The 26416-nt window shown below is 37.4% G+C and overlaps 1 protein-coding gene across 3 annotated transcripts in view; it reads right to left on the minus strand.

Moving 5' to 3' along the window:
* MPP6 (membrane palmitoylated protein 6) overlaps positions 1-26416 on the minus strand; it is a 109383-nt gene that overhangs the window by 53702 nt on the left and 29265 nt on the right. Inside the window, exons 1-2 of one of the 3 annotated variants that reach the window (XM_032642743.1) lie at positions 25993-26044; positions 2093-2211 (exon numbers count right to left, since the gene is read on the minus strand). In XM_032642743.1, the coding sequence (XP_032498634.1) occupies positions 2093-2209 (117 nt within the window). In that variant the 5' untranslated portion in view covers positions 2210-2211; positions 25993-26044. Of the gene's footprint in view, positions 1-2092; positions 2215-25992; positions 26045-26416 lie in introns of those variants that run through there. The other 2 variants (XM_032642741.1, XM_032642742.1) reach the window with 2 other exon arrangements.

Consider the following 26416-nt stretch of genomic DNA (forward strand, 5'->3'; position numbering starts at 1 on the left):
CTTAAAAAAAATGTTATTTAAAAACCTTTGTCTATAAACTTTAATAAAAGGGTCATCTATGAGACTGCTTCTGTCGTTTTTCTCATGATTATTAGTCACATGCTCCTGCCTTTCCACAGGTCTAGCAATGTTTGGCTCGCTGTCTCCTCAGCAATTTATCCATTTTTCTCCCTACTTGTGCTGGGAGTGTTGGCCTGCTGTGACTTATTTCTCTTTCCTGGAAGAAGGTCCTCCCTTCCTCCTGGGATTTCTGTGCCTTCAATTTAAGGAATACCCAACTATTATTGCTTTTATTTTTTGAGAAGCTGCTTGAATGTTGGATACTACCTGGGTGATTCTCTTCCTAATTTCAATTTTATCATCAAAAGATTACAGTAGCACTTCAGCTGCTCAAAAGTCATCCAGCCATTTCACTTGTTAAGAACAGTGAACAAGATAATCTTCTGAAAGGCCAATATCAGTGACACAAAAATGAATCATTTTTTACGCACAGAAATTCTTAAGAATACACACACACACACACACACACACAGACACACAAACACAGCTTGTGCTGTGGTAGAAAGAGCACAGAATTTGAAGAAACAAGATCTGGCCTAAATACTTTTGTCATTTACTAGCTAAGTGACCCTAGGCAAATAATTTTTCTATTTTTAAAACTTAGTTTTCAATTCATAAAGTTGTTGCAAAGATGAAACAGTATATTTTAAAAACCCTTATAAACAATAAGCGCATTGTAAGATGCCTTACATAATATTATCTAGTTTTGAAATCTACATCTAAAAGCTGTAAATTAAATAAACATGGGGATGGGGTGTAATAGATACACTGGCAATAAAAACTGATAACCAACAGTAAGTATGATATCAAGGGAGAAGTAAACACTACTTTTAAAGTAGCAATAAGAGCTCAGGGCGAGCAATTTCATTAACAGGCTTAAACAGCCCTTACTTATTTCAACAGACCCTGAAACTATTACTTTATCTCAACACAGCATAGTGACTGATATTTGTGACAAGAAGCTTGTATCTGAAGGAAAATCATATCCTATATATTATTATTAAAGGAATATCTAACAAAATTTTGAAAGACTACAATCAAAAATGACTAAAATAAAAATTCTAGTTGGGTGATCTGCAAGTGGATAAGTTTCTACTTAGAAACCAAAGCTTTTATGTCATATGACCTTAGAATGATTACACTGATGAATAAAATGAAGAATCTGCATCATTAACTCACTCCTACTAATAGAACACTTTGTAAAAAGCATGACTTTTCAGAACTCTTAGAAGAAGACAAGTAAGAGACTATGGCTAAAAAATGATCACAGGAGAGGGTGAAATCAACGTTTTAGGAATGACAAGATGGTTACATGAAGAAAAGGTCAGAGACATAAACGATAAGGTCCTACTGTATAGCAAAGGGAACTATATCCAGTCTTGTAAGAGAAATAAAAGGGAAGAAAAGAAAAACTCAGACAGGGTATATGGCACAGGTTCTTGAAAGCAAGAATCATCTGAAGAATGGAAGAGCATGGTTGTGAAACAGTTAATACACTAAGCTTTAGTGACATTTACAAAAATTATTACAGGGAAATGGTATAATTGAAATAAACTGGGCCAAAAAATGGTTGTGAAAATATATTTATGGATGAGTTAAAAAGATTACTAGAGAGTTGATTATGGAAACAGACTCAAAATGTCAGGGTTACCAAGAAAAAACAAGATTTCAAAAAGTACTATATATAGGAAGTCAAGAACTGAAATGAAAAAAACAGGTACATGGTCCAATATAAAAGAAGAAAGTCAGTACCTTGTTGTTGAAAACGGAGGCACGACGAGAATCTTTTCCACAGACCTCCGTTACAATACGACTGTTCAGTTATTATTTCCCTAAAACTTTAAAGTCAGCATAGAAAAGGCAAAAGTGGTCTAACTTCTGTGTACAGTAAGATCTCATTAGCTGTTAACTGTTATTATTTGCTAACAAAGCCTAAGGTATATTAACCAGGTTCTAAAACAGTAATCTGAAAAGACCTCTGCAAAAACAATTAAAAAAATAATTTAGTTATCTTATGAATAAACCAATATACCTTAGCAAGTGATTTTACAATAGGATTCTCCATTATCCCCTTGAGGAAAATTAGGTCTATTTCTTCTGCTCCTGTAGATGAGGGCAGCTCCGTAAGGTTATCCAACACTTGCTGCATTGCTGCTGAGATAAAAGCAATAGTAAAAAAAAAAAAAAAAAAAAAAGCAAACCTTAAATTCCAAGCTATTATGAAATACAACTATAAAATAATTCAAGTAAAAAGACATTATCAATTACCACTCTTTTGAAAAGTCACATTTAAAGAACTGAATTGTTGAATAGTAGAAATTTCAAATGCACTTTCCATGAATTAGCAGGATAGGTTTTTACATGCAATTTGGGGTTTACCACACTATATAAGGCATACTTAGAACCTTATACTTGTTTTTTATTTTTCAAATTTAAAAACATTACTCAAGAAGAAATATAAAATTGTAATAGAGCAATAAAAAAAAGATTAATCAAGAAACTTCCAACAAGCCCAGAACCAGATGACTTCACCAGTGAATTCAAGAACTAAAACCATTACTTCACAAAGTCTTCCAAAAAAAAGTAGAAGAGGAAGGAACGCTTCCCAACCATTCTGTGAGATCCTGATACTAAATCCAGACGAAGACATCACAAGAAGACTACAGCCAATATCTTTTACAAGTACAGAGGCAAAAATCTTTAATAAAACACTAGCAAACTGAATCCAGCAACAAATGAAAAGGATTGTACACAATGACCAAGTACAATTTATCCCAGGAGTGCAAGGGTGGTTTATCAACATATGATAATCAATCAATGTAATACACTGTATTAATAAAACAAAACCACATGGTATCTCAATAGGCACAGAGAAAGCATTTGACAAAATCCAATACCTTTCATGATAAAAAACATTCAACTAGGAATAGAAGGAAATTTCCATTTCCTCAAGGGCATCTATGAAAAACCCATAGCTAACATCATACTTAATGGTGAAAGACTGGATGCTTTCCCATAGATCAGGAACAAGGCAAGGATTTCTACTCTTGCCATTTCTACTCAACACTGTACTGGAGGGTCTAGCCATGGCAGTTAGGCAACAAAAAGAAATAAAAGGCATCCAGGTGAAAAATGAATAAGTAAAACTATCTCTTTTTGCAGATGACATGACCTCATATATAGAGAATCCTAAGGAATATATACAAAAGATTTATTAGAACGAAATAAATGAGTTCAGTAGGGTTGCAAGATAGAAGATCAAAATACAAAAATGAATTGTATTTCTATACACTAGCAATGAACAATCTGAAAATGAAATTAAGAAAACCATTCCTTTTATAATAGCATTAAAACAATAAAAATCATTAGAAATAAATGTAACAAAAGAACTGTAAGATTTTTACAGTGAAACTATAAAACATCATTGAAAGAATTAAAGAAGACTTAAATAAATAAAAAGATACCCATATTCATGGATTCTATAGAAGACTTACTGTTGTTAAGATGGCAATATTTCTCAAATTGATCTACAGGTTTAATGCAATCCCTATTAAAATCTCAGCTCCCCTCGCCCTTTCTGGTAGAAACTGCTATATAAGCTGATACAAAAATTCATGTGGGAAATACAATGAACCCAGTATAGCCAAACAATCTTCAAAAAGAACAAAGCTGGAAGACTCACACTTACTTCAAAACTGACTAAAAAGCAACAGTAATCAAGACTGTGTGGTACTAGCATAAAGACATATAACTGAGAGTCCATAAATAAATACACTTTACGGTCATTAGATTTTCAACAAGAGTGGCAAGACAATTCAAAGGAAGAAAGAACAGTCTTTTCAAAAATGAATTTGGGACAACTGGATATGCATATGAAGAAGGTACAGCTAGACCCCTACTTCATTCAATATCATAGCCTTAATTTTATCCAGATTAGTTTTATTAATTTTATTTTCCCTTGATGCTTCTTTAGAATCAGTCTACTAATAGTGGTTTGTTTTTAATATTTTTATTTTTTATTAAAATAAAACATTGTCAAAAGTCAGATTGTATTACTAAGTGGCTTATAATGAAATACAGCAGTTCTCTGTTCCATGCTGTCAGCCTCCTTCCCAACTTATCCTACTCTACAGAAGCAACTACTTTGAATTTGTTGTTTCTTTTAATCACAGCTGTATTTCTGGGTAATGTGCTAATATTGCTACTTTTTAATTTACCCATGTTATATATTATTTATTTTTGTTAGAGTAGTACTAGTGTGATGCTTTTACTTCCCCCTATCTCCACACTGGCACTTTTTATTTATTTTTATTCATTTGTTTTGGCTACCCCATGCAGCATATGGGATCTTAGCTCCCTGATCAGGGATTGAACCTGCACCCCCTGCACTGCAAGTGCACAGTCTTAACCAATGGACCGCCAGGGAAGCCCCCAGACTGGCAATTTTTAAAATAAAATCTACAGTTAGTGCTTTTCATATAGGACTCCTACAAGTTTTTTCCCAAATGTTCCAACAAACTTCTCCCATTTCTATCAGTTTTTCCAAATGCTCAAATATCAGAACTATTCCCTGACTTATAACCCCGAACTCTCTCAAGTATTTTTCTCTCGCACTTTAATTGGAACAGGTTCACCTTTAGGTCTCCTTCTCAGTATGTATAAATGAGTGACAATTTTGGAAGTAAAGAGGTAAACAGGAGAAAAATGTGCATTTACAACAAGCAGAAGGAAAACTGATATTGAGGTAAGATGAAGACAGAAGACACTAGAAAATAAAGAATATAAGCAAAGTTTACTTCATAATTTTGCTTGAAGTCCAAAGTGTACTCTGGGCAGGGAACAACAGAATCAACAATCTGTAGAAGTATTCTTACCCTGTGGCTATAAACGTACTTAACTCTACTTTTCATGAGCACTTTTTTCTTTCCTTTGACATTCTATGTATGTCTTTATTTTTATTTCGGAAAATTCCAAACATACACAAACGGAGACAATAACACACCCAACAATTATCAGCTCTAACAATTAGCAACTCATGGCCAATTTTGTTTCATACCCCCACTTTCTAACCTACATAGCTTTGAGGCAAATCCCAGAGGTCGTATTTCAGTGTTTATGTCTACAAGATCAGGACTCTTTTTAAACAATGTAACAATACTGTTAGCACACCTAACAAAGTAACAGTAATTCCTTAGTATCATTAAATATATAGCTGGTGTTCAAATTTCCAGCTGTACTGAAGATTTTTTTTAAAATGTATCTTCTATATTGGTTCTCGTGGCATTTGAATTTTTATATCTCTGCTTAATTAAGTGGGAAGAAAAGTGGCAGAGATTGTGAAATATACCCTTGGTTATTTTGAAGACCTCTGTAAGTTGTTACTGATTCTTTAGTATATGAAATTTAATTATAAACTAGTAAGTCTGTCAATATCCCATGTCCTGAAAAGGGAATCTAGATTATTAAGTTGCCAAACATTCCCAAACTAATTGGTATACTTAATGGAGTTTTAATAAAAATACAGTAGACCCCCTATATAACCATGCTTTCAGGCCAAGTCTGGCTTGGTCTTCCCTCCACTAAGGAAATGGCCTGGCTGGGGAGCTCCAGGGAACTTGGGCTGAGGAGGCAGGGCAGTGGGGTAAACTGATGCAGCTCTACACAGGCTAGGGAGGCCAGTCTGGAATGAATGTTGTGCTGGTGAAGGTCAGGGGAATCTGGTATTTTTACTGCTATTTTTGTGAAGAAGTAAATCATGAGCTTCGCAATGAAATCTTGAAGGGGACCTCATGTCCCTGAGGGGAACATGCCCCCAAAATCTTCAAATAGGAGACTGATATTCTACCTTCCAGACTTTGGGATATCAAGTACAAACCCTGACTCCTTGTGGAGGATGGTCCAAGACTGCAACAGCTGGAAACCCAAGGAAGTCAGAATTGCTACAACTATCTGCATAGGATGAAACTTATGGACACCATCGATGCCTCTGAAAACCCACTTCGAGCTGAAGGCTGGCATCCCTATTCCTTAATGGGCAAGATTTTCGGCTCCTATCTGCTAGATCTTCCGAAACACTAGTAATCCTTTCAAGGGTGTCTGCAAGCCCTTCACCGATACCCTGCTGGATGGCTGAGACAGCCTGCCATGGGACATGGGTCTGTGTCCAGAGAGAGTACCTGTGCTAACAGGGGGCCCTGACTGAGCTGGCCCTGTGGTCAAAGTTCAAAGTGGGAGCTCTCAGCAACACCTCCGTCAGCAGCCAAAGACCTAACCCAGTCTCCTGAAGTCTCCCAACAGCCATCAGGTGACACACCTCCTCTACAGTCAGAAGAGTAAACATGCCAAACACTTCCTCAAACCAAAGAGCTTTAAGGACAACTACAGTGGATCCTTGAACAGCATGGATATGAACTACTCAGGTCCACGTATGTGTGGACTATTGTCAGTAAACATGTACTACAGTACTAATCATCTGCTGTTGTTTGAATCTGCCAACATGGAACTGCGAAGACGGCATAAGGGGATTTTCCACTGTGTGGAGGGTGGGTGCTGCTGTTCAAGGTTCAACTGTATAACACATTGGGGAGTACTCTGCAATGGAACTGAAGGACCTCATGGGAGACAGAGACAGACAGACTGCAGTGTGCTTGCCAGGCAGCCCACAGGTCATCTGGTTCTGCAGGCCCAGAGTGGGCTAGCTGAAGCCCCTTTGAGTCCAGAGCTCTTAGAGCTCATACCTAGAGGATCATTCCCTAGCCCTTTCTTACGGGCAGTTTCAGAACATGTGCTAAGACTTGATTTTCCCCTGGTAGCACTCTTCTGGAGTTGAATTCAGATGTTATTCTTAATGTGTACTGTCAAAAAGTCCTCACTTAGTTCACTTGCTCCGTTCTAGGCTATTTAATTCCAAAGGTGAGAGTTGGGGTGAAGGGACTTGTTATTTTCCATATCTTCCCCTTTTGAATGGAAACTACTTGGATTTAGGGAGTCGCAGAGTTGATAGGTGGGAAAAGCAGACAGGAACTGGCGAGGAGGTTAGGTGAGGGGGTGGGTGAGTGTGGAACAACCCACCCTGGTACTCCGGTTACACCAGGATGTCAAACATTAGCATAACTTCCCAGACATGCAAGGATCTGCCCTAACACCTTTACTCCATACTCCGTCATGAATAAAATTAATAACGTTAGAACACCTGGCATAATCCCAATCTCCCTCGTTTATTGGGATGTTATGGGACAGGGTGAAGAAATAATTGCCCCTCACAGGCCAACTCACTGGCTTATAAATTAGTTATCTAATAACATTAACTATCAAAAAAAATACAACAGTTCTTTTAAACTAAATTATCCTAAAAGCATATGAAAAAAATAAATATGAGAAAATTACAACAAAGAGCAGTGAGAGAGAATTAATGTCATAAAATATTAAAACATAAACTAAATCTGGGACTTGCCTGGGCGCAGTGTTTAAGAATCCGCCTGCCAATGCAGGGGACACGGGTTCGAGCCTGGGTCCAGGAAGATCCCACATGCCATGGAGCAACAAAGCCCATGTACCACAACTACTGAGCCTGCGAGCCACAACTACTGAGCCCGTGTGCCTAGAGCCCATGCTCTGCAACAAGAGAAGCCACTGCAACAATAAGCCCGCGCACTGCAGTGAAAAGTAGCCCCACTCACTGCAACTAGAGAAAGCCCGTGCGCAGCAGCGAAAACCCAATGTAGCCAAAAAATTAATTAATTAATTTAAAAAACATTAACTAAATCTATAATAACCACTCAGACACGGATTACCACAAGGCAACTCTTGTATGTGAAAGCTTAATATATGAAACAGGAAGCTCTCTGTAGTGGGAACCTTGCAAAGTTGAGCTGGAGCCAGAGAAGCAGGGAAGTGTCCCAATTTACTCAGAGATTCCAGGAAGAAAGGAAAGTCCCAAAACTCAGAAGGTAAGTTTCCTACAAGTTTCACTCCTCCTCCTTAATTACGGGAGGATGGACTCTTTAGTCAGAAGCCAGATTCAATGACATACAAATGGGGTTCCTATTTAAACTGAAGAAAATTTAATATATTTAATCTAGACCCTTCAATTACAAATATGATCACTACACATCAAGGATCACTATACATGAATACTAAAAGCGTGAATGCAACTCACCAAATTCAACAAATAAATATTAACTGCCAAAGAAACAGACTTACTATCTACCAGGGGATTAAAACAAAAGAAAAGAAAGAGCAAAAGAAAGAAAAAGATTAAATCATAGGGTGGGTTGGGGGTGGGAATATCAGGGATCAAATTGAAGAATTTTCCCACTAGAAAAGGGCAAAGTAAGAGAAACATGCTATGGATCATGAAAGAACAAAATTTACAAGGTAATGGGAAATTCAAAAATAGAAAGAATTAAAACAGAAAGCAGAAGTTAATCCAAGAAGAAAAAAGAAAAAAACCTATAGATTTGATCAATCCCTGCTGGCTGTTTCAAAGGTCCAATAAAAAGAGACTGATACTTGGCTAGTCTGATTAAGAAAAGAGAAGACACAAATAACCTTAGGAATGCAATGAGAAAATAACTGCAGGCATGAAGAAGATTCAAAAGAAAACACAGTGAACAATGTTATTGTAAAATCCAGTCGAGTAGAGATTTTCTAGGAGAATGTCAATTACTGAAATTTAGGAAAAAGAGGTAAAAATTAAAACAGATCATAAGAGAAGAAATTAAAAAGTCTTTCAAAAATCTACTATTTTAAAAAGACATTAGGCCTCATGTATGACAAACCCACAGCAAACATTATTCTCAATAGTGAAAAACTGAAAGCATTTCCTCTAAGATCAGGAACAAGACAAGGATGCCCACTCTCACCACTATCATACAACACAGTTTTAGAAGTCTTAGCCATGGCAATCAGAAGAAAAAGAAATCAAAGGAATCCAAATTGGAAAAGAAGAAGTAAAACTGTCACTGTTTGCACATGACATGATACTATATATAGAAAATCCTAAAGATGCCACCAGAAAACTACTAGAGCTAATCAATGAACTTAGTAAAGTCACAGGATACAAAATTAATACACAGAAATCTCTTGTATTCCTATATACTAACAATGAAAGATCAGAAAGAGAAGTTAAGGAAACAATCCCATTTACCACTGCAACAAAAAGAATAAAATACATAGGAATAAACCTAACTAAGGAGGAAAAAGACCTGCATGCAGAAACCTATAGGATTCTAATGGAAGAAATCAAAGATGACACAAACAAATGGAGAAATATACCATATTCTTGGATTAAAAGAATCAATATCGTGAAAATGACTATACTCCGCAAAGCAATCTACAGATTCAATGCAATCCTTATCAAATTAGTAATGGCATTTTTTACAGAACTAGAACAAAAAAATCTTAAAATTTGTATGGAGACACAAAAGACCCTGAATAGCCAAAGCAATGTTGAGGGAAAAAAATGGAGCTAGAGGAATCAGACTCACTGACTTCAGACTATACTACAAAGCTACAGTAATCAAGAAAATATGATACTGGCACAAAAACAGAAATATAGGTCAATGGAACAGGATAGAAAGCCCAGAGATAAACCCACGCACCTATGGTCAACTAATCTATGACAAAGGAGGCAAGGATATACAATGGAGAAAAGACAGTCTCTTCAATAAGTGGTGCTGGGAAAACTGGACAGCTACACGTAAAAGAATGAAATTAGAACACTTCCTAACACCATACACAAAAATAAACTCAAAATGGATTAAAGACCTAAATGTGAGACCAGACACTATAAAACTCTTAGCAGAAAACAAAGCCAGAACACTCTATGACATGAATCACAGCAAGATCTTTTTTGACCCACCTCCTAGAGTAACGAAAAAAAAAAAGGGACCTAATTAAACTTCAAAGCTTTTGCACAGCAAAGGAAACCATAAACAAGATGAAAAGACAACCCTCAGAATGGGAGAAAATATTTGCAAATGAAGCAACTGACAAAGGATTAATCTCCAAAATATACAAACAGCTCATGCAGCTCAATATATTACAAAAAACACCCAATAAAAAAATGGGTGGGGACTTCCCTGGTGGCACAGTGGTTCAGATTCTGCCTGCCAATGCAGGGGACATAGGTTCGATCCCTGGTCCAGGAAGATCCCACATGCCACAGAGCAACTAAGCCGGTGCGCCACAACTACTGAGCCTGCACTCAAGAGCCTGCAAGACACAACTACTGAGCCTGCAAGACACAACTACTGAAGCCTGTGGGCCTAGAGCCCATGCTCTGCAACGAGAGAAGCCACCACAATGAGAAGCCCGGGCGCTGCAATGAACAGTAGCCCCACTCACTGCAACTAGAGAAAGCCCGTGCACAGTAATGAAGAACCAATGCAGGCAAAAATAAATACAAATTTAAAAAGAAAGAAAAAAAAAAAGAAATCCCAACAGGATTTTGGGGTAATGTTTTTCTAAAATTTACTTGAAAGAGAAAATACGTAAAACCAACCAATACGTCCGGAAAAAAGCATAACTGTAAAGGAGGTGCCTGTGCTATTAAGTATAAAAACACTATAAATTAAACTGGTGCAGTACTGGCACAGCAACAGAGAAATCTTGAATAACTAAATAGGAGTTAATATATGCGAAAGGTGACATTTCAAATCAGTGGGAGGTAGGGTTCAGTTAAATATGGTAGATTGACTACTTGAGTTTACAGTCTTTCCCTTTAGAATCTCTATTAAAACAGCAGCAAAGTATTAATAAAGGTTAAAAAAAGAAAACTCACAAGAATAAAGAGAATGGCAAAAGAGGAAGAAAAACAGACCAAAAAATAGCAAAAATATTTGTAAGTATGTACGTGGTACGAATAGAAACTAACTTGGAGCAAAGAAGCAGTAGATTCTACCTCCTTAATATTTCTGGAATCAAATAACATGAGTCCTAGTCATCATCATTTCTTGCCCAGACTATACAAGAGCCTCCTACATATATACAGATTTCTTATGAGTGATATATATCTCACCTACAAGGAATTAATTAAAATGTAAATTTTATAGCCAGTGAGCCTTTAAAATACACTACTAGGTTAAACAATCTGCACCACCCTTTGTAGCTTTAGCCACACCAATCCTTCCCCTGTCCTGAAGCAAAGTCCTCCCCCCAACTTACCACCACCTTGGTGTACCGAATTCATACGCATCCTTCAGGAGCAGAATTTCTATGTCCTTAGCAGGACCAATTAGGATAAATTCTCCTAATATATACTTTTGTAGTAGTCTATGCTTTATAACTCTGATCAAACTGTAATTAAATATTTTGTTATTTATTTAATGTATGATTTTCTTTCTAAACTCTTAGGTCTGATGAGTGCAGAAATCTTATCTGTCTTGTTCAAACTTATATTCCCAGCAACTAGCCCACAGTCTGGTACATCACAAGTCCTCAATAATAGAGTTTCAGTCACAAAAATGTAACATATTTCTGTTACTAAAATGAAGAATAGTTTTCAAATTATATATTGTTATTTATAAATAAAATGTCTGTATAATACTTGGAATCAGTGAAATGTGGTATGATTTATAAAGCAGTAATCTTAAAGCTATTAACTTTCCACAAATTGTAATAACCAGCAGCAAAGATAGAAGTGGTATATTTCAATGCTTAGTCTACTAAAATGGCAAGCTTTTACAAAACTTCTTACATATAAATACATTTCTAACTTTCTACAATATAGATCAGTAAGAAGACAAATTTAATAAAATGACTGGTATTTACTCACATATATTCTGTTCCAAAAGCTTTCTAGAGTTGTTTTACAAAAGCATTTCTCCCCAGTTTTAGAACTATAAGTACTTAAATGAACTGTTTTTAATAAATTAGGACTAGAGTCTATTTCAGTATTAAAAATCCTTTTGTAATCACATGTGTGGTATATTCACTCCCATTTAATTCAACGAACTAAAATCCCCAATGAAAATATGACAGGCAAATTAAGTTTTCATAAGACATTAAAAATTATTTCTGCTCTTATACTTTGTAGATAGAATAACAGTTATTTTGACAGAACCATACTGCATAATTTGCAGATTCAGAAAATGAAAAACAAAACCTTATTCTGTGTGCATTTTAAGCAAAAATTTAAAGGAATTATCTAAGTCATTTGGACTACTTCTAATGTATTTTCAATACAGCAGGAAAAAATTTTTAAATACATTTCCAGGAAATGGTACAGAAAACTAGATTGAAATTGAAATTTGGATTGACTTGCCAGCAAGACAGCAGAGTAGAAGGCTCACCCCTTCTTACAAAAACACCAAAATCACAACTAACTGCTGAACAACCACTGACAAAAACAAAAACAAAAAAAACCTCTGGAACCTACCAAAAAAGATACCCTACATCCAAAGACAAAGCAACAACAAGATGGCAGGCCACCCACCGGGTGGGCAACACATGAACTGGAAAATAATTATACCAGAGAAGTTCTCCCACAGGAGTGAAAGTCTTGAGCCCTATGTCAGTCTTCACAGCCTGGGGGACTGGCAACAAGAGAGAAGAAGCCTCATCCACTAGATGAAGGCAGACAGCAGAAGCAAGAAGAACTACAATCCGGCAGGCTGCAGAACAGAAACTGCAAGCACAAGAAGTTAGACAAAATTAGACAGCAGGGGAATATGTCCCAGATGATGGAATAAGCTAAAACCCCAGAAGAACAATTAAGTGAAGCAGAGATAGGCAATCCACCAAAAAAAAGAATTCAGAGTAATGACAGTGAAGATGATCCAAGATCTTGGGAAAAGAATGAAGGCACAGATTGAGAAGATACAAGAAATGTTTAACAAGACCTAGAAGAACTAAAAAACAAACAGAGATGAACAATACAATAACTGAAATGAAAAATACACTAGAAGGAATCAATAGCAGAATAAATGAGGCAGAAGAACAGATAAGTGAGCTGGAAGACAGAATGGTGGAAATCACTGCCATGGAACAAAATAAAGAAAAAACAATGAAAAGAAAGGAAGACAGTATAAGAGGCCTTTGGGAAAACAAAGAATGCACCAACATTCACATTATAGGGGTCCCAGAATGAGAAGAGAGAGAGAAAGGACCTAAGAAAATATTTGAAGAAATAACACCTGAAAACTTCCATAACATGGGAAATAAAATAGTCATCCAAGTCCAAGAAATGCAGGGTCCCAGGCAATATACCCAACAACGAACATACCAACACACATAGTAATCACACTGACAAAAAGTAAAAGCAGAGAGAAAATATTAAAAGCAATAAGGGAAAGCCAACAAGTAACATACAAGGGAACTCCCATAAGGTTATCAGTTGATTTCTCAGCAGAAACTCTGCAGACCAAAAGAACAAGGCACAATATATTAAAGTGATGCAAGGGAAGAAGCTATAATGAAGAATACTCTACACAGCAAGGCTCTCATTCAGTTTTGATGGAGAAATCAAAAGCTTTACAGACAAGTAAAAGCTAAGAGAATTCAGCACCACCAAACCAGCTTTGCAACAAATGCTAAAGGAACTTAGCTAATCAGAAAAGAAAAGGCCACTACTAGAAACAATAAAATTAAATGGAAAAGCTCACCAGTAAAGGCAACATTAAGTAAAGGTAGGAAAACATCTGAACACAAATATGTCATCAAAACCAGTAACTGTGAGGAGAGGAGAGCACTAATGCAGACTACTGGAAATGCACTTGAAATTAAAAGATGAGCAACTTAAAAGAATCTTTTTTACATATAGACTGCTATATCAATACATCATGGTAACTGCAAACCAAAAATCTACAATGGATACACACACACAAAAAAGGAATCCAAACACAACACTAAAGTTAGTCATCAAATCACAAGAACAAAAGAGAAAGGGAAGAAAAAAGACCTACAAAAACAAATCCAAAACAATTAAGAAAATGGAAACAGGAACATACACATCGATAAATACCTTAAATGTAAATGAATTAAATGCTCCAACCAAAAGACATAGACTGATGGAATGGATACAAAAACAAGACCCATATACAGGCTGTCTACAAGAGACCCACTTCCGATCTAGGGACACATACAGACTGAAAGTGAGGGGTTGGAAAAAGGTAATCCATACAAATGGAAATCAAAAGAAAGCTGGAGTAGCAATTCTCATATCAGACAAAATAGACTTTAAAATAAAGACTGTTACAAGAGACAAAGAAGGATGCTACATAATTAGCAACGGATCAATCCAAGAAGAAGATATAACAATTGTAAATATATATGCACCCAACATAGGAGCACCTCAATACATAAGGCAAATGCTAACAGCCACAAAGGGAGAAATCGACAGTAACACAGTAACACTAGGGGACTTTAACACCCCACTTTCATCAATGGTCAGATCATCCAGACAGAAGATCAATAAGGAAACACAGGCCTTAAATGACACATTAGACCAGATGGACTTAATTGATATTTATACAGCATTCCACCCCAAATCAGCAGTATACACCTTCTTCTCAAGTGCACATGGAACATTCTCCAGGATTGATCATATGCTGGGCCACAAAGCAAGCCTCAGTAAATTTAAGAAAACTGAAATCAGATCAAGCATCTTTTCCCAACAAAATACTGTAAGATTAGAAATCAACTACAAGAAAAAAACCGTAAAAAACACAAACACGTGGAGGCTAAACAATATTCTACTAAACAACTAATAGATCACTGAAGAAATCAAAGAGAAAAATAAAAAAATACCTGGAGACAAATGAAAACAAAAGCACAACGATCCAAAAACCTATGGGATGCGGCAAAACCAGTTCTGAGAGGGAACTTAATAGCAATACAACCTTACCTCAGGAAACAAGAAAAATCACACGTAAACAACCTAACCTTATACCTAAAGCAACTAGAGAAAAAAGAACAAACAAAACCAAAGGTAGTAGAAGGAAAGAAATCATAAAGATCAGAGCAGAAATAAGTGAAAGAGACAAAAACAATAGAAAAGATCAGTGAAACTGAAAGCTGGTTCTTTGAAAAGATAAACAAAATTGATAAACTTTTAACCAGACTCATCAAAAAAAAAAGGGAGAAGCCTCAAATCGAAAAAATTAGAAATGAAAAAAAGAAGTTACAACAGACACCACAGAAACACAAAGGATCATAAGAGACTACTACAAGCAACTATATGCCAATAAAATGGACAACCTGGAAGAAATGTACAAATTCTTAGAAGGGTGCAATCTCCCAATACTGAACCAGGAAGAAACAGAAAATATGAACAGACCAATCACAAGTACTGAAATTGAAACTGTGATTAAAAAACTCCCAACAAACAGAAGTTCAGGACCAGATGGCTTCATAGGCAAATTCTATCAAATATTTAGAGAAGAAGAATTACCACCTATCCTTCCAAAACTATTCCAAAATATTGCAGAGGAAGGAATACTCCTAAACTCATTCTATGAGGCCACCATCACCCTAATACCAAAACCAGACAAAGATACCACAAAAAAAGAAAATTACAGGCCAATATCACTGATGAACATAGATGAAAAAATCCTCAACTACTAGCAAATAGAATCCAACAATAGATTAAAAGGATCATACACCATGATCAAGTGCAATTTATACTAGGGATGCAAGGATTTTTCAGTATCCACAAATCAATCAGTGTGATACACCACATTAACAAATTAAAGAATAAATACCATCTGATCATCTCAATAGATGTAGAAAAAGCTTCTGACAAAATTCAACACCCATTTATGATACAAACTCTCTAGAAAGTGGGCATAGAGGGAACTTACCTAAACATAATAAAAGGCCATATATAACAAACCTACAGCTAACATCATACTCAATGGTGAAAAGCTGAAAGCATTTCCTCTAAGGTCAGGAACAAGACAAGGATGTCCACTCTCACCACTTTTATTCAACATTGTTTTGGAAGTCCTAGCCAGAGCAATCAAAGAAGGAAAATAAAAGGAATCCAAATTGGAAAAGAAGAAGTAAAACCATCACTGTTTGCAGATGACATGATATTATACGTAGAAAATCCTAAGGACAGTACCAGAAAACTACTAGAGCTCATCAATGAATTCAGTAAAGTGGCAGGATACAAAATTAATACACAGATATCTCTTACATTTCTCTGCACTAACATCAAAAGATCAGAAAGAGAAATTAAAGAAACACTCCCATTTACCATCGCATCAAAAACAATAAAATACCTAGGAATAAACTGACCTAAGGAGGCAGAAGACCTATACTCCAAAAACTATAAGACACTGATGTAATCAAAGATGACACAAACAGATGGAAAGAGATACTATGTTCTTGGATTGGAAGAATCAATATCGTCCAAATAACCGTATTACCCAAGGCAATCTACAGATTCAATGCAACACCTATCCAATTACCAATGGCATTTTTCACAGAACTAGAACAAAAAATTTTTTAATTTGTATGGAGACACAAAAGTCCCCGCACAGCCAAAGCAATATTGAGTAAGAAAAACAGAGTTGGAGCAATTACGCTCCGTAATGTCGGACTATACCACAAAGCTACAGTAATCAAGACAGTATGGTACTGGCACAAAACCAGAAATATAGATCAATGGAATTGGATAGAAAGCCCAGAAATAAACCCATGCACCTATGCTCAATTAACCTATGACAAAGGAGGCAAGACTATACAACAGACGACAGTCTCTTCAATAAATGGTGCTGGGAAAACTGGACAGCTAAATGTAAAAAAATGAAATTAGAACATTCTTTAACACCATACACAAAAATAAACTCAAAATGGATTAAAGACCAAAATGTAAGACTGGATACTATAACCCTCTTAGAGAAAAACACAGGCAAAACACTCTTCGATGTAAATCACGGCAATATCTTTTGTGAGCTGTCTCTTAAAGTAATGGAAATAAAAATAAACAAATGGGACCTAATTAAGCTCAAAAGCTTTTACACAGCAAAGGAAACTATAAATAAGACAAATAGACCACCCTCAGAATGGGAGAAAATATTTGCCAACAATGCTACCAACAAGGGATAAGTCTTCAAAATTTACAAACAGCTCATGCAGCTCTATATCAAAAAAACAAACAACCCAATCAAAAGATGGGCAGAAGACCTAAACAGATATTTCTCCAAAGATGACATACAGATGGCCAACAGGCACATGAAAAGATGCTCAACATCACTAATTATTAGAGAAATGCAAATCAAAACTACAATGAGGTTATCACCTCACATCAGTCACACCGGCCACCATCAAAAAGTCTACAAACAATAAATGCTGGAGAGGGTGTGGAGAAAAGGGAATCCTCTTGCACTGTCGGTGGGAATGCAAATTGGTACAGCTGCTATGGAGAATAGTATGAAGATTCCTTAAAAAACTAAAAATAGAACTACCATATGATCCAGCAATCCCACTTCTGGGCATATATCCAGAGGAAAACTGTTTTGAAAGGATACATGCACCCCAATGTTTATTGCAGCACTGTTTACAATAGCCAAGACATGGAAGCAATCTAACTGTCCACTGACAGATGAATGGATAAAGAAGATGTGGTACACATATACTATGGAATATTATTCAGCCACTAAAAAGAATGAAATAATGCCATTTGCAGCAACATGGATGGACCTGGAGATTATTTTACTAAGTGAAGTAAGTCAGACAGAGAAAGACAAATATCATATGATATCACTTATATGCGAAATCTTAAAAAAAATGATACAAGTGAATTTATTCACAAAACAGACAGACTCATAGACTTAGAGAACAAATTTATGGTTACCAGGGCAGAACGGTGAGATTGGGAGTTTAGGATTGACATGTACACACTACTGTATTTAAAATAACCAACAAGGACCTACTGAATAGCACAGGGAACTCTGCTCAATATTCTGTAATAACCTAAATGGGAAAAGAATTTGACAAAGAATAGATATATGTATAACTGAATCACTTTGCTGTACGCCTGAGACTAACACAACACTGTTAATCAACTATGCTTCAATATAAAATAAAAAATAAAAAAAATTTGGATCAAGTTAGGTTTTTTTATAATTTTTTTTTTTTTTTTTTGTGGTACACGGGCCTCTCACTGTTGTGGCCTCTCCCATTGTGGAGCACAGGCTCCAGATGCGCAGGCTCAGCGGCCATGGCTCACGGGCCCAGCTGCTCCGCGGCATGTGGGATCTTCCCAGACCGGCGCACGAACCCGTGTCCCCTGCATTGGCAGGCGGACTCTCAACCACTGCGCCACCAGGGAAGCCCTATGATTAAATTTTGACACATGACTCGCGCGAATGATTTGACAGCAAGAGTTCATCTAAATCGTTAGGTCAATAAAAACACTTGTTTTCTATAAAAGGACAATATGCAGTCAATTACCTTAGTTCTCAAAATAGTATCTCGAAATTCTAGTTTAGTTATATTGAATCAAAGAAGAAAGTTAAACTTTAAATGTGCTAACTTACTCAACATTAGCCGAGTGCTTATAGGCCAGGCATGATGGTTGATGTGGAAGAAAATAGAGACACACTATCTTTCCTCCAAAAACTACATCTAGCAGAGTAGACCAAAATGTGTAAACAAATCAATAAAGCATGATGATAAGAACACTACGAAGGAATCAGAGAATTAAGTGATATAGCATAGTGGTTAAAAGCCTGGACACTACCACTTAACTAGTCCTGAAAACCTGAGCATATGACAACCTCTCCAATTCAGTTTCTTTCATCTGTTAAATGGGGAACAGCAATAGTTACCTATTCTTACAGGGTTGTTGCAACTAAAGAATACATGGCAACTCCTGCAACAATACCTTCTAGTGCATTATTAACACTGAGTGAATACTGGAAAGGAGTAAAAGGTTAACTGTTTCTTTGATGGGAGCGGTGGGACGATAAAATGGGAGACACCCAGTGGAAGGCAATCCAGTGCAAAGAACCAAACAGTTCACCCTACTGAAAATCTTGAATTTATGATCAATGTTTAAAACCTTGAAACAAAACATGGAGTTGTATTTCTCAAAGCAGTCTTAGAGAAAATCTAAGCCTGGAGCCAACAAAAGAAAAGGGCAGGCACAGTGAGTGGATGGGCAGCCACTCATAGCAATTAAGGAATCCCATACACAAGGGCACACTTTTTGGCCTAAGTGCCACAGACTTCTTTCCAGAGACAGTGGGCGCATGGGAAGGGTTCCTTACATGGATGTGGGGCCTAAACAAAGAGCAGAGAGGCTGAGGTGCATCTGGTTCTTCACAAAAGACACTAGATGAGGAGGGGAGGGGGAAGGGAGACTATCCCACAGTGAATGCTCTAAAGCAGTGTCTCTCAAACAGGAGACTATTGGCATAATCCTTTTTGCATAGGACTGTTCTCCACCAAATGCCTGCAGTGTTCCTCAGGTATTCTGATAACCAAAAAATTCCCCTCACCACACTGCCTAACACTTCTAGGGGTGGCCCCGCCTTCTCCCCTTCTGTTCTTCCAACTTACAGCCTTGTACCAATATGTTCCAATGCCAGGGTAGATTCCTCCTCCTTCTTAATTTAGCTATTTGAGGGTTTCCAACTTGCTCACTAGGTGTCTGCTTAGATATCTGAAGGAGAAGCCCGCCATTCCAGACAGAGGGCTGGGGGGTGGGGGGACAGCCTATACAACTACAGAGGAAGTCCTCACAGAGGTATATTCTGGATTAATCAACCTAGTCCTTCATTTATAAATATAAACCAACCATTACTGATTGCCAGACATCTGAAGAAAAACATCAGTGACAAGGGACAAAGTTGAACAAACTAAACTACGGGGGAAACAGATGGTGCTGAGAATAGAACTTTAATTTTTATTAGCATTCTCAAAGATATGTGAGAGGCTACTGAATTCATAAAGGAACAGGTCGCTAAGAGGGAGATAATGGAGCAACCAGAGAAGAAAAAGTTACTGACAGTTAAAAACAATACTGTCAAATTAAAAAAGAATCAAACAGCAGACTAAGTAAGTAAATACTAAGAGTAGAATTGCTAGACCAAAGGATATGTGATTTTTCAATTGTCAGATAGTGTCAAACTGTCCTTTATAAACAGGTTGTATCAATTACATCTCCATTAAGAGGTCCTCATTTCATTATTTGTTATAATAATAATGAATTGCCTCATAAAGACATATCAATATAAATGCTGAGAACATGTGCAGCAAAAAGTGATTAAAACAGAGCTAAATTCTGAATTTTAATCTTTTTCTCCAGTATAGCATTAAAGAAAAATTTAACTACACACTTATTTCCTTATCTGTAAAAAAGAAATGAGATTGATATAACTCATGAGGTTATACAATAAATTTAAATGACTGATCTACTAAAAACATAAATCCTAAATATTCTGCTTTACCTAACATTCTGCAGTTCAATCTCTTCAACCATCCATCTCTCATCGTGACTACTGTTAATTATTTAAAGTCTCAGTGAAAAATGAATCTCGAAAACAGCAATTTATTACAATTTTCCTACCTTAAAAACAATGGTTTTTTTTAATGAACATAGTTGGGTTTTCCCCCTAATTTAATGTTAACTGACCCACTCTGTACTGTCATCCTCTGATGACAAGTTTAATTCAGAAAGGAAAGTGAACTACCATTTTAAATGAACTTATCAATCTTCCTACTATGAACTAAGTAAATGCCTTGCAAAAGCAGCTAGTGTAACTTCCTGGCACTCTTACTTAGAAACAATTTTCTATTATGTGCAATGCTTTCAGAGAGAAGTCCTCTCCAAAAAAAAAAAAAAAAAAAAGCAGCAGGTTCTTGGAGAATACTTTCAGTGGATTTACACCCACCCCTGGTATGTTTAAAATATTGTTTCACTTCCTTCTGGCCTCTATGGTCTCTGATGAGACATCCACATTCATTCAAATAGTTACTCTATTACTAGTTTTCTGTTTTCTGTATTTTTTTCTTCGTCTTGTTTTCAGCAATTCCATTATGTTGTTTCTGGGCATGACTTCACTGGACTTACGCCACTTAAGGTTCAATGAACCTCTTGAGTCTACAAGACAAATTTATGTCTTGCACTAAGTTTGGGAAGTTTTCAGCCACTACTTCTTCAAACACTTGTTTCTGTACCATATTCTTTCTTTTTTCCTTCTCGGTGTCTGATGAAACATAATGTTAGACCTGGTATCATCCCATTGGTCTCTCGAGCTCTTCTCATTATTTTTTTTTTCAACTATTTTTTCTCTGTTTTTCAATTTGGATAAATTTCTACTGATCTTCTTTCAAGTTCATGGACTGTCATCTCCATCCTGCTATTGTGCTTGTCCAGTGAATTTTCTGGTACCGTATTTTTCAGTTCCAAATTTCCCACTTGGTTTCTCTTTTCCCTATTTCTTTACTGAAACATTCTATATTGCCATTTGTTTCAAGAGAGCTCACCCTTAATTGTTGTAGCATACTTATAAAACCTGCTTTAAATCTTTCTCAGATGATTCCCACATCTCTGTCATCTCAGTATTGGTGTCTCATGATTATCTTTGCCCATCTGAGTTAAGGTTTCGCAGGTTCTCCATATGCCAAGGAATTTTGGACTGTATGTTGTACATTTTTAATAATATAAGATTCTGCTGGACTTCCCTGGTGGCGCAGTGGTTAAGAATCTGTCTGCCGATGCAGGGGACGTGGGTTCAAGCCCTGGTCCAGGAAGATCCCACATACCACGGAGCAACTAAGCCCGTGCGCCACAACTACTGAGCCTGCGCTCTAGAGCCTGTGGGGCACAACTACTGAAGCCCGCGAGCCTAGAGCCCATGCTCCACGACAACAGAAGCCACCACAATAAGAAGCCCACGCACCGCAACGAAGAGTAGCCTCTGCTCACCGCAACTAGAGAAAGCCCGCGCACAGCAATGGAGACCCAACGCAGCCAAATAAATAAATAAATACTGTCTTGCTGAAATCTTAGGAAGAGTGTTGATATTTTTGTTTCAGCAAGCAATTGACTCAGCTAAATTCTGACCCTCTAAGGTACCAATGCCATTTTAGTTTAGTTGTCCATGCTTATCTGCTCCCTTATTTGTAAACTTGTTTTCATTTCTCTTAGGTAAATACCTATGGTAAGTGTATATTTAACTTTATAAGAAATCAGTAAACTTCAAAATTTCCACAGTGTTATTTGGATCAGTCCCATATATGTACCACCCACTAGCCAGTCTGGGACTTAGTTGGTGGTCTATTGGTATTTCAGTACTAAACATCTATATGTGTTCTTTAGGGTCAGATCCACATATGCACCTCTCAAGGATGAGCCTAGGGGTGCATAACAACTTTAAGAAGTCTCTTTCCAAAGCTCCTCTGCAATCTGCCTGGCATTTTGGGTTCTCTGGGATGTTCTTTACTGACCCTCCAGAAATCTGGGGCATAATTTAACCCATTCTGCAGTGTACTTTCTATAAATGGGCTCATGACCTGGTTCAGGCAGCCAGAGAACAGAGGAAAAAAAAAAAAAAAACCCCACAAAAAAAAGACAGGAACTACAATCCTCCAATTGAAGAGGAAGGTTTCTTGTTTTGGAGTTTTAGTTATGCTCCTGTTAGCTCTTGTAGCTGCTTCAACACTGCTGCCAAAGGACTTCCTGGGGGCTGGGGAGGGGGGGAGGGGGGGGGAGGGGGGAGAGGGGGGGAGGGGGGAAGGGGGAGAGGGGGAGGGGAGGAGGGGGGGAGAGAGAGAGAGAGAGAGAGACAGAGACAGAGACAGAGACAGACTGATTGATCTCTGCACTCCTGTTGAGCATCTTGCTCTTTAAACCAGAACCAACAGGTTTTTGGAGTTCTAGCTGTCCATTCTGATGCTCTAGGTTTGGGGTTAGGTCCAAGGATAACAAAGCAAAGCAAAACAAAAGAACAGTAAACTCACCGTTGATTCAATGGTACTTAAATTTCTGGTTGTCTTCTCTAACCCGCCTGATACTACTGACTTTTCAGAGTCTGCAAATAGCTACTCCTGTATGCTGTCCAGTTTATGGCCGCATTCAGTGGAAGAGACGGGGTATTGTGTGCTTACTCCATCTTACTGGAACCCTTTTTATTATTTTCCACCAAATCTGGGGGTGTGGTGCCACTATTTCTTCAAATATTTTTTCTGTCCCTTCTCTCCTTCCTTTCTCTCTGGAACTCTCATTACATCTATGTTGAAATGTCTGACATTGTCCCACAGGTCTCTGAGGCTCTGTCCACTTTTCACAATATTTTTTTTCTCGCTCTCTTCTTTGGAGTGAGTACTTTTCATTGATCTTCAAGTTTTCTCTGACATCTCAAATCTGTTATTGAGCCTACCCAATAACAAATTTATTGGATAAATAAATCCTATCCTATTCATTTCAATAATTGTACTTTGAAATCTTAAATTTCTATTTCATTCTTCTTTTCTAATTTGTTTCTCTATTGGGACTCTCTATTAAGTGTTGCTAATATACTGCCCTTTAATTCTTTGAACATATTAAAAACAGCCAATTCAAAGTCTCTGTTAAATCCTACATCAAGCCCACTCACAGTCAGTTTCCACTGACTCTCGTGATTATGTCACATTTTCCTAGGTTTTATTATTTTTTTTCCCACGGCCAGCAATTTCTGTTTGAAAATTGAACCTTTAATATATTATGGTAATTCAATTTACTTTATTTTTCAGAGATGCTGGGTCGTTTTTGTAATTTAAATGGACTTGAACTGAAGAATCAGTTTCCCTACATGGTATGCAGTTGGGACGTCTCTGTTCAGTTTTTTAATTCTTACTTTTATATTTTAGCCTGGCTTCCCAGTGGGTGTGCCTATGTCTGTACAGCTTAATGGTCAGCCAATGACCTGGGCAATGGTTGTGGTCAAACATCTCAAGCCTGTAAGACGTCCAGCCTCTGCCAGTTGATTTGTGTATAGACTGGGGAATGCACTCAACACTGCAGCCAGTTCTCTAGTCTCCTTTGGGTTGAACTTTTTGGGTCTCCCCTTCACATAGGTAGCTTCCAGTCAACCAGAGCTGTATGGAGAACTTACGTCAGCCCTTCTATGGTTCTCTCATTTCTGGGATTTCTCTATTAAATTTCTTCTGGTCCACTGCTCACCCTAAACCAGGTCCACAGCATTGAGCTAGCAAGGCAGCAGGTTTTCTCCCTCTCTTTCCATCTGAACCCACCACTCTGTACTTGCAAAGCCACAGGTTTTTGTGTCCCCTCTCACTCCTCCCTTCCCTGAATCAAGTTACTCCCCCACGGCCACCTCTTTGGCAGCAAAGCTGCTGGGTCTCTCAGCTAGTCCCAAGCTGGTAAAGCTTCAGTTTTCATCAGCTGAGGGGGGTGGGGACAGCAGGGCATGCCTGAGGAGGTATCTGGGAAGGGCCCAGGCCAGAAGGCCACAGACTCACACTGTTCTCACCCCAAGCCCTAACAGTTGTGCAAGATCAAGTTTTTTTTAACTACCTTTGGTCAATTTCCAATACCCCTAAATGGATGTTTTTGACAATTCTGTCCGGTTTTCTATTTACTTTCTGCAGAGGGGAACTGCCAGCCTCTTCATGCCACCATTACCAGAATTCAAGTAATGTTTCTAATTAAAAAGAAAAATCAGTTTTAACTCTATTAACCTTCATCATCACAACTTATCATCAAGTGAAAGATCATCATGATAATTGGTAATATTGCTTCTAATGAGGCAACTTTTTAGGATGCTCATTGTGATGTTACTGGAAAACATGGGAAAAACAGAAATAGCCTCAATGTTCCTCATCAGGGGACTGCCTAAATCCCCATCCTATGAATAATCTGCAACCGTTAAAAGAGCGTGATTTTGGGCTTCCCTGGTGGCACAGTGGTTGAGAGTCCGCCTGCCGATGCAGGGGACATGGGTTCGTGCCCCGGTCTGGGAAGATCCCACATGCCGCGGAGCAGCTGGGCCCGTGAGCCATGGCCGCTGAGCCTGCGTGTCCGGAGCCTGTGCTCCGCAATGGGAGAGGCCACAACAGTGAGAGGCGCACATACCGAAAAAAAAAGAAGAGTGTGATTTTATATGCACTAACATGTAAAACCCTCCAAAACACGTTTTTCTGTGGAAAACAGCAAGTGTCATAAAGATAGTATTGTGTCATATAGAGAGAAATGAAGCACACAAAACTTTATCTTTTCCACAGGTACAAATATGCAAATATACAGGAATCGGTCTGGAAAGATATAAAGCAAAGTATAACAGGTATTACCCCTGGGGAAGGAGCAGAGATTGAAAGAAGGGTTAGTTAAAAGGGCTCTTGGCTCTCTCTGGTAATATCTTAAAATTGTTACCAAATTAATATATTTATGCATACCTGTGTAACAAAACAATGACTGAACAAATGAGCTGCTCAAACTATGAACTGTATATCTGGAAAGTCAATATCATGAAGGTTCCTAGAGGTTTCTGTACAGACTTATAAGGATTAAAGAAAACCACCTTACCTAATAAAATTAAGTAGCCTTATATACAAGATTTTATTAGGCAAAAATGCTTAGCCTCATTTCTCAAGTCATGGATTTGTCTCTCCAAAGATAAGCTCCTTATATAGAACACTTCATCCCTTAAATACCTCATGCCTTATGTATTAGTTTGTATTTTTTATCATGGATTTCTTTCCTAGTAAGCCATTTCAGTCCATGGCTTCAGTCCATTATTCAGTCCACATTAAATAATACCTTTTCATAATTTTAACAAGAGCACTTTAAGTGATGAGACTATTTTAATGCCTAGAGTTAAGCATTACAATGAATGAAACTCACTAACAGTTGCTCTTAATTTTTTACATGTTCATTCTACAAATCAGATATTTTTTTCCCATTTTTACCTTAATCACGACCTTTATAAATTTCAAAACAAAGCCTCCAAGCCACTGGGGGAATAAATGAAAACAACTTACCTTCCACTGTTAGCCATGCACACACACAATGAAAACTGTAGTTTCTGCATGTAGCTCCAGGGTATTTGGTATAAGATGACTAAGAATTTCTACATTGATTCTTGATAAATATTTATCAGGCTAGAGAACTCTTCTCTCTTATAATACTGTATTACTCTCACAACTGTAAAATAACAAAATAGACCATCTTTTCTATTTGTACTAAGTGACTGAGCAAGAATTTCTTACTATTGCTGCTTTAAGGAGCCCCTTTTGTAAAAGCTCTTTTAGGCTTTTCTGCTCGTATAACACACCCACACATGCTAATTTAATCAAAGCCATCAAGTGGTGTCAGTATAAAAGTCTTAAATCCCTTACTCTTTACAACTCCTCCATCACTGAATCAAGCCTGCATACCACTGTCATTACATTTTCCTACATTTTC

Source organism: Phocoena sinus, chromosome 9 (genome assembly GCF_008692025.1).
Source record: "Phocoena sinus isolate mPhoSin1 chromosome 9, mPhoSin1.pri, whole genome shotgun sequence".
Taxonomy (NCBI): Eukaryota; Metazoa; Chordata; class Mammalia; order Artiodactyla; family Phocoenidae; genus Phocoena; species Phocoena sinus.